At 44.6% G+C, this 17,194-nt stretch overlaps 1 protein-coding gene and 1 long non-coding RNA gene across 10 annotated transcripts in view; both read right to left on the reverse strand.

Moving 5' to 3' along the window:
* LOC310708387 overlaps positions 1–17,194 on the reverse strand; it is an 87,630-nt gene that overhangs the window by 29,256 nt on the left and 41,180 nt on the right. The window lies entirely within an intron of this gene.
* The window catches only part of CROCC2 (ciliary rootlet coiled-coil, rootletin family member 2), an 83,129-nt gene that overhangs the window by 28,428 nt on the left and 37,507 nt on the right, over positions 1–17,194 (reverse strand). For all 9 annotated transcript variants that reach the window (XM_083506273.1, XM_083506280.1, XM_083506277.1 and 6 more), the window contains 4 exons: positions 16,995–17,164; positions 14,510–14,689; positions 14,030–14,164; positions 4,797–4,940 (listed from right to left, as the gene is read on the reverse strand). In XM_083506273.1, coding sequence (XP_083362399.1) covers positions 4,797–4,940; positions 14,030–14,164; positions 14,510–14,689; positions 16,995–17,164 — 629 coding nt within the window. The remainder of the gene's footprint in view (positions 1–4,796; positions 4,941–14,029; positions 14,165–14,509; positions 14,690–16,994; positions 17,165–17,194) is intronic.

The raw sequence follows: 17,194 nt of genomic DNA on the forward strand, positions 1-17,194 counted from the left end.
AAGCAGCTTAGTCATGCTGGCCACATGACCCGGAAAAACTGTCTGCGGTAAAACGTCAGCTCCCTCGGCCAACAAAGCGAGATGAGCGCTGCAACCCCAGAGTTGTCTGCGACTGGACTTAACTGTCAGGGGTCCTTTACTTTTACCTTTTTTTACCATGGTCAATACATTGTCCAACTTCAGCAGAAGGGTTCCAGGTTAGGGAAATATGGCCCAAACTCTCATGTGGTGTTTTACTGCCTTTTGGGGTACCAATGGGGCAAAATGTTATAAGGAGGCCATAATCCCCAAGCGACCTCTTCTTCCTAAGGGAAGCAATCCCCTGGGGAAGTGCTAATCATGGGTAAATGCTACCCATGGAACTTCTTGCCACTAGAGGTAGTGGGGAGAAGAATAAATAACTTGTATAACTTTGGGCCCATCATAACTCTTTTTCTCTTGGAGCCATGCAGCTTCAAAGCGGAATTTCTCACTTCAGCAAAGTAAAGCATGCAAGCATGTGTGAATGAAGGATACAGGAATGTTTCGGATTGCGGATGCATCTCAACAGGAGCATGAGTGAGAGGTGTTGTGATTCATGTGTGAGATAGTAGGCATTTATCAGGTGGTGGGAATGCGTAATTGGAGCTATCAGCATGCTCTTAGATTTGAGTGCCAAACTGAGTAGGAGCAGAGGAGGAAGATTATGTTTGGAATGCAAGGAAGGGGGAAAAAAGCAAGCTACAACTGGAAGAGCTCAGTTGCTAAAGATAAACGACAGCAACAACTCGTGGCCTTAGGTGATCTCAAGGCTGTTCCATTTCATGCACTCTACAGATACAGTGAGAAAAACTACCTGTCCTGAGGGCGCTTGTTTGCATTAGGAGTGTTGCATTTAAGCATGCTGCATCCTTACTGAAAATATGTGGAAACCTGTACAGGCACTGTAATGGTTCCTAAGGGGGTTGCTTAAGCAGGTGCCTATCTTGCTGGCTGGGTGCAAACACCTGGCTGGACTGCCAAAGTGAACCTCCTCTGTCCGGACAGCCACTCGCCCCTGGCTGACTCAATCGCTGGCAGAATCCGTGAGTGGGCGTTTCTTAAACGTCTTCCAGCAAAGAAGTTCTTTGACGCCTAGTCTCCGCCTACCCTCTCTGCGCGGAAGCCTTCTGCGCAGGGAGGGCGTGGGCAACGGAGGACCCCTAGTCTCCCTGCTGGTCCCAGGCAAGGAGTCATGGGACCGCCTCGCCACTTCCCCCACCTGCCCTGTTTCTCCACTGGTGCTATGCTGATTCTCTTCCCCAGAAGATGGGCTGCTTCTCCTGATCCCTGGACGCCCTCTGGAATCCCTCTGGCTTTCGTGCTCTCCCTCCAGTACTGATGGCAGTTCCCTGACAGGCACTAAAAGTGGTGCTTTGCAAGCCAAGCTGTACTCATTTGAGAAGGATTAATATTTCTGCTAACAACTGGAAAAATGCATTAAAAAAGAAAAGAAAAAGAAAGAGATGGAAATCTGAATTAAATTTGTGCTTGGCCATTGTGCCGAGCTGATCTGTCCTTGGAACACTGCTCTTTTCTGATGCCTTTGCGCATTCCACTTGGTCCACAGTGTGGTGTGGAGGCAGAAAAGGAAAATCCTCAGCAGCAGCAGCAGGCTAGGAGAAGTAACAGCATCTTAAAAAGCAGAGTCACCTCCATCCTTTTTGAATGAGGGTGAACTGCAGTGCAGAGGGCTGGAACTTGCCCAGACCCACAGAGTAGCGCATGTGTGCTCATCAGTTCTTCAGCCACACAGGTACAAGCAAGCCTGCATTCTAGTACAATGCAATGTGTTCCAGAGGCTGCACAGTGAATTACTAGGTATGATAAGCTATTTCCTGGGATAGCAGCACAGGGTGCCTCAGCACAGGGTTCTCTGTGTTTTAATTCTGCCTCTCTAGACAAGCTGAGGCTACACACAACTGCTCTTGCTCCCTTGGTCCTTTGTATTACTGGAATCGGGGACGGACAAACAATTCCGATATGTACCCCCTTTCTTTCCTTCCCAACTTTCTTTCCTAACGCTTTTACTCTGGAAAGCTCTTAACATTGTCCAGATCCTCCCTGTTGGCCTGTCTCATTCCGACCAGCTCTCTGTTATTGTTGTTCTGTTTTTGAGAAGGATTAGGGTGAGCCCCTCTCTCTCCCCACCCCCACCTACATATGGGATCCACAAACGCAGTCAGCGGTTTTCTGCTGAGCTCAGCAGAAATTCATGAAGAAAGGTCAGTGACCAAAGAGAGGGGTGATCCATCATAAAATAAACTGTTTTTATTCCCCAGGATAAAGGCGGGGGGGCTAGCAGGGGGTGAGATTGAAAAGAAAACATTGCACATGAACCACCCCCCAACTCAAACACACACGCACACACACACACACACACACACACACCCTCCTTCCTGGCTCGCTCACTCTCTGTGTAAGGGCAGAGCTTTCCTCATTTACAGGAACACTGCAGCAAAGCTCTTAATGTGATTATTATAATTATATCTTGACTAGAACTTTTTATAAACAGTCTCTTTTGAAATCATGCCTGGGCAGCCAAGTCTCCAGCTGAGCCCTGGACACATGGAACAGGGTATTTCATGGTGGGAGAGGAAATGTACATGCGTGTGAGAGACAGGGCGGGGGTGTGTGTGGAGGCGGGAGTGATTGTGCATTGAAGTTCACAGAATGATGTGGGAATATATTTATATGCACATGTGTGTGAATTCATGCAACTATTTCCACACAGTAAGAACATTGTAGGAGCCAACTCCGAGGGGCTGAGGTCCCTTCAGCCCACCCAGTAAAATACCTGAGGGGGCTGCCCCCCAAAGTTGATGGGCATTGCCATTCAAATGGTGTGTGCACACAGCATCATGTGATCAGTTACGCGGGATGAGGCCTACCTGGGCCCCCCAATATTTTATTCAAGCTGGCACCACTGAAGAACATATTGTGTGTGTGTGTGTGTGTGTGTGCGTGCGCGTGCGTGCGTGCGTGCGTGCGCGCCTGGGTGATGGGCCACTAAGAAAAACAAAGGAAATGGACTCTGTGTGGCCAAAAGTCACAGCTGAACATTTGCAGTGATGTCACCTAGAGGGAAAAGCAGCAAGCTTGAGAGAGAGAGAGTCAAGAGTGCAGTGCTTGATGTCTGTTAGAATCCAAGGCTGTGGCTATGGAAGAAACAGGACCCTTTTGGGGTGTTAATGCTGTGAAGCCTTCCAGGTTCTATATATGTATGAATAAACCATATATCATAAAGACACTACTGTCTCCACTGTGCCTCATTTCCAGAAAGGAACATGAAGCCTGGGTAAGCCCTGGAATCTCACTCAGCTCAAAGACTGGGGTGGGACACAACACTACATTTGTGTGTGTGCGTGTGCGTGTGTACACACGTACACGCATACATGTACACTTGATGATACATGTACTCATGAGAGAGCATGAATGTGGCAGATGTGCCTTGTATAGTTGTGGGCTTGTTGTGTATGTATGTTGACTATGTGAGCATGGCGTGCACTTAAGGGAAGGCAGGGCTGCTCAACGAGCCTGACTTCCTCAAGTTAAAAGGCTGTGAAAATGTTATGGTTCCCATGGTGATAAGTAGGTCAATGCTGGCGCCTGTGAGGATTTCACTCTGTGTTTCTTTGCCCTCAGCTTGTTATATTAGTCCCACAACTGTCCTCTCCCACTCCCCCCACCTCTCTTTCTCTCATCTGCTGCTGTCTCCCTTCCCATGCTGTGTTACTCTTTCTCTGCCCATCCTACATCCATCTAGGAACATATGCACCCCCTTCGCCCCATCCCCATTCCTTCTGCCCTCCCTGCCCTCTGAAACAACCCTCTTCTGCTTGCTTGTGTGGTCCCTCCTGGGGCTGGACTTTGAAATCTGTTGAAAGGAGGCCATTTTTTTGCCAAAATAAACAGCCTGTCATGTTAAATTACTCTCTCTTCCTCTTTTATGTCCTTTAATTTTCTATTTCCCCCCCTTCACCCCACCCCAGTCTTTTCGGGCTGGGGGTCATTCTCTTGTTCTGATGTACTGTGTTTGTAGAGAACAAGAGCTCAGAAAGCATCTGGCAGTGGGTGAGGGTTTCCACCTGGGGATGTTTTCCAGAGCGGCAGATATTGTTCCACCCCCAAGAGTCACCACCCGGAGATGTGTGTTAGGAAAAGGGGGGTGCAGCGGGGTGGGCAGGGATCCCTGCTTGCAATTTAACCTATAGCACGCCATTATTAGAAAGGGCCCTGACTTGCTGGGGTCACTGCCTGTTCTTCCTAATTCACACCTATCCAATCCAATTCTAGGTTACAAAAGGAGGATTGCTAAGTAGAGAATGGAAAGTGACAGAGTACAAGCACCAATGCTTCTCCTTCATTCTGTCCCATGGTCTTCACAGGCCAAATAGGTTTTGAGGTTTCCAAAGCTAACAAAACTTGTCTTTCTAGGTATGGAAGTGATATGAGTTTGTACCCAACAGGCAGCTTTGCTTCAGTCATACAGCCTTCAACACTGAAGCCCTGCTCAAGTGTTAAGTCTGGCCGATTCTGCCATAATTTAGCACTCCTGATTTCCATAGGAGAAGACCTCAGATTTCAAAGCTACTGCCTGCTCTTTCAGCAGAGAGGGGAAATGCTTCCATTGCGACCAACTTATTCACGGGTGGCTTGAACTGGGGCAAACACTTATCTGCTGACAAAGAGATACATAGATCACTTATTGGACCATATTGAACAGGGACAGCGAATCCTTCCACAGAAAGAAGACCCAGCCAAGAACCCGAACATACCTCCCTCCCAACCAGCTCCTTCTCTCTTGCCAGTTCCTTTATGTGTTCATTTAAGCGCTTTGTCTCCTTCTGGTGGGCAGCCATGGCGTCCTCAAACTGTGCCTGGAAGGTCCGTAGCTCACTGGTGATGCTGGCAACTGTGTTCTGTAATGAAGAAATCACAGAATCAAGCATGGTATGTGCCACTTTGTTCTATGTGTTCTGTAAAGTTCCAGAATATGGAGACACCGGCAGTCGAAGGACTGGCTCTCACAACCGTTTCCTCATAAAGCTCAATTCTAGGGTAGCACTGCAGGTTATCTGAAATTTGCTAGTCCGGGAACAAGTTAGATGCCTTTACAGGGTGACAAGGCTTTTTGTATCTGAAGTACATTTGCCTCCCTCCATGACCCCAGTGGAAAGTCATTTAGGAACATTGGAAGCTGCCTTATGTCAAGTCAAATACTGATCCACCTAGTTTAGTATTGTGCACACTGACTGACAAGCAGTTCTTGAGGGTTTTAGGCAGCAGTCTTTTCCGGCCCTACATGAAGATGGCAGGTGTTTAACCTGGGGTCTTCTGCTTGCAAAGCCCGTTCTCTCTCATGGGGCTGAGACCATTCTAAGCTTTGCAGGGCAGTTTTTCTGCCCAGGAGGAAATGTAATCCCAACCCCAATGTAAGTGAATAGGAAATCCAATTGATCACGCAAAACAAAGCATTCAAATTAAGCAAAGAGAAAGTTGGCCAAATGTAGAAAAGTCATGGATGCTTCAGCTGAGATTCCTGCATTGTGGGGAGTTGGACTGGATCACCCTTGGGGTCCCTTCCAATTCTACAATTCTCTGATTCTATTATTATTATTATATTATCATTATTATTATTTATTTATACCCCGCCCATCTGGCTGGGTTTCCCCAGCCACTCTGGGCGGCTTCCAAAAGAATATTAAAATACTATGATACATCAAACATTAAAAGCTTCCCTAAACATCTATATCTAGAAATAGCTAGACAGATATTGTACCAGAGCTTTTGGGCTGACAACAACACTGTTTGCAAAGTTTACCAGCCCATGCAACTATCTTTACAAAGACATTTTAAAAAAGCAGCTTTAGTTCAGCACCCATCACTGGTAGGGACAACTGGTTCTTCCCTAAGCAACAAGAAAAGAGTTGATCTTGTTCCTCACTCTAAGCCAAAAACACTTGCCAATATCTTCACCCATATAATGTTGCAAGACACTGTAAGGTGTCCTCCATAAGTTTAATATTCTTTTAGGGTTTTCCCTCCCCTGCCTGTGACAGTCAGTGATTCTACAAGTTTTATAGACTCATAGCATGCCAAGATGGAAAGTGACCTATTAAATCATCCAGGCCACCCTGCCTTAATACAAGAAACTCCCTGGACAAAATTATGGATACTAGCAATGGCTTTGAGTCTCAACAGGACTATGGTAGGACATGAGTATGTTCTGATGGCAAACTGAAAACAAGCAGCGTTTGAGCAGGTTCAGCTCCAGCAGAAGGATTTGTGAATAGGCCCTTATCTCTCTTTGGCAGAACAACCAAGGGTCTACAGCCTCAACTCTGTATCTGTAAAACTATACCCATTGAAATAATAATGAATAAATTATTTTGAAATAACAAAATTAAAAAGATAGGAGAAACATTCAAGACTTCAATAGGCAGAACTGACTTCATGAATTTAAGGTCTAGTGAGTGGACTGGAGTAGGTAGGGGGTCAATAACAGGGAAACGCAAAAACATCCTGCCTGCTATAATTCATGGTTTGTGTATTTCTTCCTTTCCAGTGCCACACACAAAACCAACAGAACTGTGACATGAAAATTAGTCATCTAGTAAAAGACTGTTAATTGGAACATTTGTCTCTTTTATGGGAAATGACCTCCTTGGCATGAGAGAGAGAGAAGATACTGGAAAGCACAGCCAAACCATTTCATGGAAGTTAGGAAATGGTCAGCAGCAGGAGACCAATCTTTTGCTGTTGCAACCTTACGGTAAGAAATAAGCTGAGCTTTAAGGAAACGGTGTACAATCTCAGATCAGTTTTAGTGGAAACGAGAAAGAGAGAGAGAGGGGGGGGGGGAATGTAGTCTGACCTATAAGGCAGATTCCCATTTGTTCATTCTGGCCTAGTATCTACTCCATGTGGCAGTGGCTCTTGGATCTCCAGCATAGAACTTTCCCACCACTTGCAGCCTGATCCCTTTTAACTGAATATGTCAGGGACTGAACCTAAAACCTTTTGCATTCAAAGCATCTACTTTATCAATGAGCTATGGCTCCTCTCTGGGCTGAAACCAGTCATGCTTTTTCTGGGAATCTTTGGAACTGAGCTGATAGGCTGCATCCTGTGAAGGTGGAAGTTCAAAAAGATACAGCACGTCATGACATAATGGCAGCAGAAAATTAACTTAAGGCATGGCTTGTGTAAACAATGACTTTGCCCAAGAGATGTGTTCAAAGGAAGATTCAATATAGCTACTCTCAATATCAGGTAAGAAAGTATTTCTAGGATGATAAATGGGGTGATGAGGGATGGATTATGGATGGTATTCAACTAAGTTTTACTCAGGGTAGACCCACTGAACTATTGAACATGACTATGTCAGGTCCATTTATTTCAATGGGTTTACTCTGAGTAAAGCTAAGGGCTCAGCCACACACCTTTTGTCTTGCGCTTTCTAGTGTGGATCTGTGCCTAGAAACACAACACAAAAAAGAAGCCTGGACAAGTCCTTCACTGAATACCACCCTATGCACTCTACTGTGAGCTACAATTGCTGTATATGAATAGTAAGGCCTGACTCCCATTTCAGCTAAAAGCAGCCTTGTTTCAGATCCCTTGGATGGAGGCAGAGGTGGCACCTGCAACATCCATGGAACCCTTCTGGGTTAAAGGCAATGCTATAGCTGTTGACCACATCTAAGTGGGACCGATACTGGACAATTTGGAACTTGGTTGCCAATTAAAATACTGTACCCACTTCTCTCCTTTGTCTCTCATTCAGGCTCCAGAAGAGTCATGTAAGTGTCAGCTCTCGGTTTAGAGCAGTAGCTGCACATCTAAGCATTAGTTACGAGCACTAGAAGACATGCTTTCTTGCTTATTCCTGAGCAGCATCAGGGATGCATTCCCCACAATGTGTTGCTGCCACAAACCAGCTAAGAGAAAGTGTGAACGAATCTCCACCCAAAAGGAAGTGTGTTATGTGCAGAAACACAAGAAGCTGGCTTATCCCAGATCAGAAATTATTTATCAGTGCAGGAGCATAGTGGTTAATTCTGAAGTGCAGGTATTCTAAGATGAGAGAGAGAGTGTGTCTTTTGACCAACAAATACATTATGGCTTCAATATCAAGAGAGCTTTTTCCTCACCCCCTTCTGCTTTGTTTAACATTCACTCACTATTCTGTAGCATTAGGATTGGTCAAGGGACTTTGCCATTTTTTTCAAAATGAAACAGGCAGTTTAACCCTTAGCTATGCAGGCTGATGCCAACGATTGCTTCTTCTGCTTAACTGATTTTGTGGAGTCTCCTGCCCCACCCCTGCCTGAGAATAGCCTATTTATTTGACATGCAGCGGATTGACAAATAGCACCCCAGGAGATTAGTGCTGTGGAATAAGCAGCTGTGCTTTGTCCAGAGGTGTACCTAGGGGTTGGTGAAACTGGCCCATGCCAGGGGCGCAGGCCTGCCTCCCCCCCAAAAAAATCACCTATCAGAGTATGGAATGTATGACTTAAATATGTGTGGCGATGTGGCGCTGCTGTTACAGCAAGATCAAACGCAGAAGCTTCCCATCCTTCTTACATCATGGCACAAAGGAAAGCAGGAAAGTTATTTTCTTCAGGAGGGGGGCACCGAAACAGCTGCTTGCCAGGGGCATGAGGGAGCCTAGGGACACGTCTAGCTTCATCCCTGCCACTGTAGCCCAGTATTTCATACTCTGAGTTGTAGTAGGTTTCTAGGATGTTTCTGGCTACAGTTCTCTGGAACTGAATCTGGGATCTTCTCCATGCAAAGTGTGTGCTGCAACAGAGAGCTATAGACCTTCCTGTGAAGTGGTAGCAACAGCTAAAATGCCCAGTGACTGATGCTGGCCTTGCATCTAATGACTTGTTCTGTTCATTCAATGAATAGGAATCTTCTATTACAACTACTGTTCAAATATATTAACATTGCTTAATGCACGAGCCACAGTGCTTTCCTTCTCTAAATGTTTACTAGACTTTACAAAGGCTGTCTCCTTACTCTCACCCCAATTTCCTGCAAAATGTTTTTAATTATTCAAACATACCTAGCAAAATAAATAAATAAAATGTTCTTGCTCTGCAGATTAAAGAAAAAACCCTGACCAATCTGGACCTTCGGCCTGTCTATACCCCTGGTTAAATATTGTCCATGTTCCCTGCTTCCTTGATAACATGAATTGTCACAATGGTTTCCTGGATCATTGTGCAGTGGGCTTACACTTATACATTTTTCATATTTTTATATCTATTCTCATATTGGGTTTTTCTGAAAAGGTAGGGGATTGACTTATGGATACTGAGTGCCCTCTAGTGCTACCAAAGCAGCAGTACTCCAAAACTTTGGCCCAATCCTGGCTGCAGGATATAGGCTACAAAGGTAAGACTCTACTCTGGACCCTTCAGCTAAGCCATTTCCAAGGCAAACCAATCTGCCTAACATAAAAACTCCATAATATACAGTAGAGTTAAACCAAAAACAAACCCACTTCATATAGGCCATGGGTATTTGGGGGTTCAAATTCCAGGTGAGCACCATGTCCTTACCTGACATTTTTAGGCAAGCCACACTTTCTCAAGCTCACTTATCTGATTTATAAAATGGGTGCAGCTTGCCAACTCTACCACAATATTTGTTGTGAGAAGGCATAAGGAAATGCCACTGCTCATCTTGATTCTGATACTGCACATATGGTAGGCGATGAAACAAACTGTTTCTAAACTTGGGACCTCTTCTAGTAACTAATTGGAAAGGACAAATTCTAGCTAGGAAGCTATGTTACTTGTTACAGGAAACACAGCAGAGTGCCTTGGGGCACCTTAAAGACTAGCAGGTTTATTTTATTGTTTCAGCTAAAGTGTGTCCTGGCATAAGCCACAATAAATGGGCTAGTCTCCATGGAGCTACAAGGGTCTTTGTTGATTAAATCATAAAAGGCATACTATATCATGGGACAAGTGGAGCTGGAAAGAGACAAAAGGACATCAGTCTAGAAGTCCTCGAGGAAGATGCTCATAAGAATGCTTCTGATGTAATTATAAGGCATGAGGCACATAGGAGCATCAATGCTAATAATACTTTTATTGTCAATGTACAACCTGTGTACAATGAAATTAAACAACAAAAGGTTAGATTTCTGTACTTCACTGACACAGCTGTTAAACAAACAGAGGGGTGAGTTTGGTAGCCCAACATAGAGACTTCTGGACTCCAGATGGAATTGAATGACCAAGATTGGTTAGTCTCCTTTATTTTTATTTTCTTTTACTATTAGTATTCAGACTAGATGAGGAGCATACAATCCTAAATGAACGTAATATCCATCTACAACAGGGAAGTCCTTCCTTCCTTCCTTCCTAGACCTGCCTACCTTTTGGGCCCACCAAAATGTGATTGTCCACTCTTCTTTTTAAAAATGGGATTCAGGCAACAGGGAAGTAGAGGATTACTATAGAATTGGCAAAAGTAGAAATAATAAGACAAAATCCCTACACTCTTGTCTTGTGGGGGGTGGGGGGAGCCACTGGCAGGGACTGCTGTTCCCAGAGTGGAACAAGGATATTCCTGCTTCCCTTGCTGAGTTTGTGAGGCTCTGTTTTGCCATCTAGGCCGAAGGGAACTCCGATGGGGATTCAGGGAGGGGGAGCTCCAGGAAATGAGAAGCTCTTGGGCAAGATCTTTTCTTCTGGTGCCAGAAACTTGCTCACTGCGTTGCAAGCCACACACAAGCTTCTCCAAGGAGGAGAGAGATCGGACCATGCATGGAACACAGCCATGCAGCTTCCAGCTATGAATTGCAACATCCCCTGCCCCTAGGGAGAAAGGTCTGGCGTGGATTCACTGCCTCGCCCTACTCTGTCCCAGCTTGGAAGAATCTCCCTGTCATGCACGACCCTCCAGAAAACGGCTTACTGTATCAGTCATAATCTCACTGTCTTAGAGGGATCACAGTCATCGGTGCAGCTCAGAGCTGTTCTGTTGAGTGAGCAGACGCGAGGGCGGGTTAGAGATGGTGGACCAGAACGGTAGAGATTGCCAATAAATCCCAGCGATAGGGCAGGTCACATCCATTCCTGTCATTCTGTGCTGCTCTACAAGTTTGGGGTGGGGCTATTGTTTACAGTCCTTTGGGGAAATTATTTGTTTTAAAGCTGGCTTCCCTTTGGTTCCCAGTCAATCTTTCCAGCTGAAATGCTTTTCAAATTTGTTCTGGTGGGGGTTTCTCACCCTTGTTGTGCTATTTGTTTGCTCGGTCTTAGGAGGCCGTGCCTTGTGAGCTTGTGAACTGATCTCTCCAGAGATACGATAGGGCCCCGGCTAATATTGCCAATGTGTTTTTTATTTAAAGGCAGAACCAAACAATCCCACGTTGAGCTATTAAAAAAAAGAAAAGGGGGAGGGGGAAAGCTTGTGGTGCATTATGGAAACAAATTGTGGAGAGAGAGGGGGCAAGCCAGAGTCAAGCAAATCGTGGGCAATACAGCAACTCCAGTGGTCACCCCCTCCTTCCAGAGAAACTCACGTACAGAGTTTCAGTACGTGAATGAAAGGGCTGCAGCTCAGGCACAGAGCACATGCCATTCAGGCAGAACGCTCCAGGTTCAAACCTCAGCATCTCCAGCTAGGACTGGGAAAGGCTCTTGTCTGAAACCCTGAAGAAGTGCAGTTGGTCATCACAGACAATATACTGAGTTAGATGCAGCCGTAATCTGATGCGCCAAGGCTCCTATGTCCCTCAACAACGGGGGTAGTCTGCACCAGCTGTTTTATTTTGCAAATTTCTCAGAAGCAACTGGGGTAGATAGCATCACATCTTCAAAACTATCTCCTCTTGTAGATTTCTTTTTTAAAAAAAAAGAGAAAGGAAAATGAGGGCACAACTAGATAAGATGGTGGGATATCTGTGATCAGATTTCCCACATTAAAAAAGCCCTAATGTTAAAGGCAGCTGTGGATGCCTCTGAATGGGATTAGGAAGGGGGTGAAAAAAATCTTTTTGCTCGTGCTGTTTTCCTGGCCGAAGTGGCCCCTTCTCAAGGCTTAGCCTCTCCCTTATTCTACAGTGTGCCCAAGAAACTATTCTGCCCCTCATTAACACTAACATTAACATTAACAGAGCAATCCTGCTGTCCTGTTCTAGCCTGATATGGAGGGAGATCCACTTCCCCTAAAAAGCTTCTCATGAGATTCGGACAAAGAAGGTAGACACTACCAGTAGTGGCCAGCACAGCAGAATAGGCCAACCTGGCTTCTCAGCACTGCAAAGAACATTCACAACTCTTTACGGGGAGATGCATAGTGGGAGTCTTCATTCCTAGTAACCCCACAGTTGGATTGATGTGTGTGTGTATAGTTTCCTTGGCTCATCCTCACTGATGGTGCCTACCCTATACATCGGGGGGGGGGCACTCCTGAGAGATCTACTTTCACAATTAAAATCTGGCAGTGATCTAGGGGTTCAGGTCAAAGTTGCCGAGCTTTTTTAAAGGAGGGGACATGACATGTTTTTTAGGCAGTCAGGGACTTTTTGGCAGCTCTTCTGAGGGAGGGAGGAACAGAAGCAGCCACTAACCTTACAACTGCTGGCCGGATAACAGCCTCCATTTCTAAACTCCGGCTTCCCTGAGGCCGGCGCAGGGAGAGGGGGCGGGGCTGGAAGGAGGCTGGCGATCAACTGCGATCTACCAAATCCTCGCAGGGATCGACCAGTAGATCGCGATTGACGTGTTGGACATCCCTGCTATACATAAATGGTAATAAACGGTGGACCCTCTGACCACAGAAGGAACATATACAGTGGAACCTTGGTTCTCGAACTTAATCCATTTCAGAAGTCCATTCGACTCCTGAAATGTTCGAAAACCAAGGCGTGGCTTTGATTGGCGCAGGTTCCTCCAAAACAATAGCCAACAGCCACATTGGATGTTTGGCTTCTGAAAAATGTTTGAAAACCGGAACACTTACTTTCGGGTTTTTGGTGTTCGGCAGCTGATTTGTTCATCAACTAAGCCATTCGAGAACCAAGGTTCCACTGTATAATAAAGTGTTTAACCACTGCGGAAATGGGGTAGAGCGTTCCTTTAGCAAACCAAAGCATAAACAGAGGGGTCTCACTGTGGCTGAGAAACTGGTAACAGTAATGACAATATATGCCATTCTCCACACTGTCTGCGAAAGTAAGTGTCATGTCTTGCATAAGCTAACGGGTGTTTCAGAGTTGAGACCTTGGAGGAATATGATAATTAAGGATGTAATAAGGCCTCGTCTTCTGTTCCACCCTGAATCCATCGCATGTAGCACTTTTTCCACTCCACTACAGTTTGCCTTCTGCCAAAAACTATGTTACTTGTCTCACTGTTCACTGTAGCAAAATAATGTAACTTACATAATTTACAAAAAATAATTATGCCAATGATGTAAATTACATTGTAATTATGTTAGTTTACCACACTCCAATGCAAAGAAAACAGAATGAGAATGGGGTGGGGAAGGTTTGACATAATTAATTACATATCATTTGTAGACTGAAAGCAACAACAATGAATACTGATCGTATTTGTGGGGTTGATTTCTGTTCCAGGCATGGGGTAAAGGAGCAAACATCAGTAATTTTAATCCTGCATCTGTTTTCATCAACATTCTCCAACATCCCTAATAACAAGAGAGCTGCAGCTGAGGGAAAAGAGACGTGGTAATCTATTTCTGGGTTCCTTGCAGTGCTGCATGTTAAACTACAAAGTGTTGCTTATGACCCAATAAAGTTCCACTTCCCCTTATCTGTTTATATTTCTGTTAGAAGTTAACATATTTTTTATTTTATTTTCCCGCAGGTATGTTTCATTCCTTCTCTTAATTGTCAGTTGATCATAGGCTGAGTTAGGAGCTTCAGGAGATGGCAGTACGCTACCACTATCTTGCTAGGCATTTCAATATTTGCATTCCCTGCCATGGAAAAAAAATCACAAAGCCCAGAGTTCACCTTGTCTTGCTCCTGGCGGTTCAGAGCTTCCAGCTTCACCCGGTCAAACTCTGACCTGGCAACTGTGAGTTCGCGTTGTGACTCACTGAGCTTTTCTAAAAGGATATTCTTCTCTGCTTCCTTCTTGGACAAGGCCTGGAGGTAGAAAGGAAACCCTCACATATGTAAACAATATTCATAATGCCCTGGAAATTACATTTTTATTATTTATTATTAGCATTTGTTGGGCACCCTATAACATGAGTCTTAAGGATGGCTCATAGCAAGAAATAAAATACTTGGGCTCAAGAGGGAAACATATGCGATCCTTTAGGCTCCTGTTCCCAACTCCAACCAACCCTAACCATTATCCATGCTGGCTGGGTGCAATGGTTGTGGCAGTAGTGTTACACACAGTGGCCTAGTTCATACCTCACGCTAAGCCAAACCATGGCTTGAAAGCAGGTAGCTTCCTTCTGACTAACGTTACTCTCTCCTCACCTTCTGTTTTTCATTCTCTAACTGGAGGAGGCTTTCATCCCGGTTCTGCTGCAAAGAGAGGATCTCCTCCATGAACTCCCTTTTTTCAGCTTCATGCTTGGATGCCAGTTCTTCCCTCTCTTGCTGAAGATGATGCACAGCCTCGTCTTTCTGCTCAATCAATGCCAGATGCAGGGCCTCCTGTGTCAGCAGAGCAGGAAGTTATCAGGTAAACTAACAGAAATATACTCGGAGTCGAGAGTGGATTTCATGTTCTTTATTCAGCTCATAGTGGTGAGGAGGAATGAAAGTTCCCCCAAAGTATCTGCTTTATATACATTATTTACACAATGGGCTGCACGTGATTGGCTAATTCCGGGATTCTCCTGTAGGCCAATCAGGTTGTGGATTCACTTCCATCTGGAGCTGGATTGGGTGGCTCCTGCAGACCAATCATACTGCTGCATTGTTCTAGGACCAATCAGACTGCTGCATTTTGGATCCTATTCAACTCAGTACATAACACTAGTATCCAGGGGTGTTGCAAGAATGGGATCACGGGGCACAGACCCCCAATTCCCCCCCCCTAAGTTTATTGAGTGTTTCTGATAGATAGTGAATTTGGGAGAAATTGAACAGGAGTGATCTTGGTTAACTGAGCAGGATATTATTTAATTTTGTGGGAATAAATTATCTAGAGAAGAGGGGGAATTGAATGGGAATTGAAGTAATTTGGAGTGGGATGTGCTGGGAAATTAATTGGGAGAAATGAAAAGGAACTGATTTGGGGTGATTGGAGCTAGGATGCAAATTAATGGAACAATTTATCTGGGCTTATTTTGACTGCAAATTTGTTGGCTTTCCTACTGTGACATTTAAATTCTACATTTGCATCTGTACATATATATTAGCATATTCACATGTTATGCAGAGTTGTGTCTGTAGCCTTTTGCCCTGAGTCTTTTAAGTACCTAGCAATGCTCCTATTGGTGTTGAACACAAACAAGTTCCTTGCAACCAAATCCCTATGTCCGGTGCCTGCCTCAGATTTCCAGTCTCAAACATAATCAAAGCAGTTCAAAGAAACCATGACAGAGACTATCAGGACTCCAGGGAAAAGGAAACCACCCAAATGTGGTACATCCTGTAATTAGAATCCAGTTTTAATCATTTAATACACATGTATATTTGACAGGTATAAAGGCCATACCTATGTAGAAATCATAGCTGACTATATACTGGTACACAGAGTGCTGCATATAAATGTAAGATGAAGGTAAAGGACCCCCGGATGGTTAAGTCCAGTCAAAGGCAACAACAGGGTGCAGTGCTCATCTCACTTTCAGGCTGAGGGAGCCAGCGTTTGTCTACAGACAGCTTTCCGTGTCATGTGGCCAGCATGACTAAACCGCTTCTGGCACAATGGGACACCATGAAAAGTGCTAGAGTGCACAGAAATGCCGTTTACCATCCCGCCACAGCGGTACCTATTTATCTACTTGCACTAGTGTGCTTTCAAACTGCTAGGTTGGCAGAAGATGGGAAAGAGCAACGAGAGCTCACTCTGCGGATTCAAACCGCCAACCTTCTGATTGGCAAGTCCAAGAGGCTCAGTGGTTTAAACCAGAGCGCCACCTGCACCTCCCTAATAAATGTTAAGTATTATTATTAACACATTTCATCATCTCTTAAAGGACCTCAGGGTAGTGTACATGCAGTTTCCCTTCCCTTTATATTCTCACAAGAACCCTTTCAGGTAGTTTAGGCTGAGATATAATGACTAGCACATTGTCATAGCTGAGGACAGATTTGAAACTACGTTTCCCTATTCAAGTACCAGCCATTATACTACACCACTGCTCAACACTGTTATTATTAGGAAAAGAGCTACTCCTTATTAACATGTATTATGAAGGAAGCATTCACAATTTATACCACATGAGTGTTCTTCACAACTCATTCAATATATGTATACAACTTGTGATGTGCTTGGAAATCAGCTCCTATCATCTCAAGTAGTCTTGATACCACAACAACTCACAGTATAGAGGAGAAAGAACAGTTATACAGTCTCTCTCAGCACCAGTGGTTGCTAGCTTCACCACTACCACCATATTATTATTATTATTATTATTATTATTATTATTATTATTATTATTATTATATTAACATTGGCATGTTGGGAGCTGCTACATAACTAGGCTGGAGCGGGCAAACAGCAATCATCAGACAGGTTGACAGAGCACTTTAATCTACTTGAATGGTCCATACCTAAATATCCAGTATGCACTCAAGTCCCTCCCACAAAATAATAACAATCTGGAGTCACCCAGAACCCTCTTATTGCTCTAACGACAATGAAAGTGACTTACTATTCAACACTAGAACTGGATTTGGTTAGTGGACATGGCAATTTTCTAGTACTCAGCTTTCGCTCATTTCAACCATCACTGACCGTGGACTGAAGAATTTGGCTGCATAACCGTTAGGAGTCTTCAGCACTGACCTTCTCTTTTCTGAGGCGCTCAAGGTCCTCCTCAAAACCCAGCTTCTGGTTCTTTATGACCTGTTGGAACCCTTGTTGCTCCTCAGTTATCTGGAGCTTCAACATCTCTATTTCTCGCCTCAATGTGGTTTCCCGAAGCTCAAGTTCATGCTGGGCTTTCCCCAATTCCCCTATGAAAGAAAACAAACACCATCCAGGAC

This window comes from Podarcis liolepis (assembly GCF_965112155.1).
Source record: "Podarcis liolepis genome assembly, chromosome: 5".
NCBI lineage: Eukaryota > Metazoa > Chordata > Lepidosauria > Squamata > Lacertidae > Podarcis > Podarcis liolepis.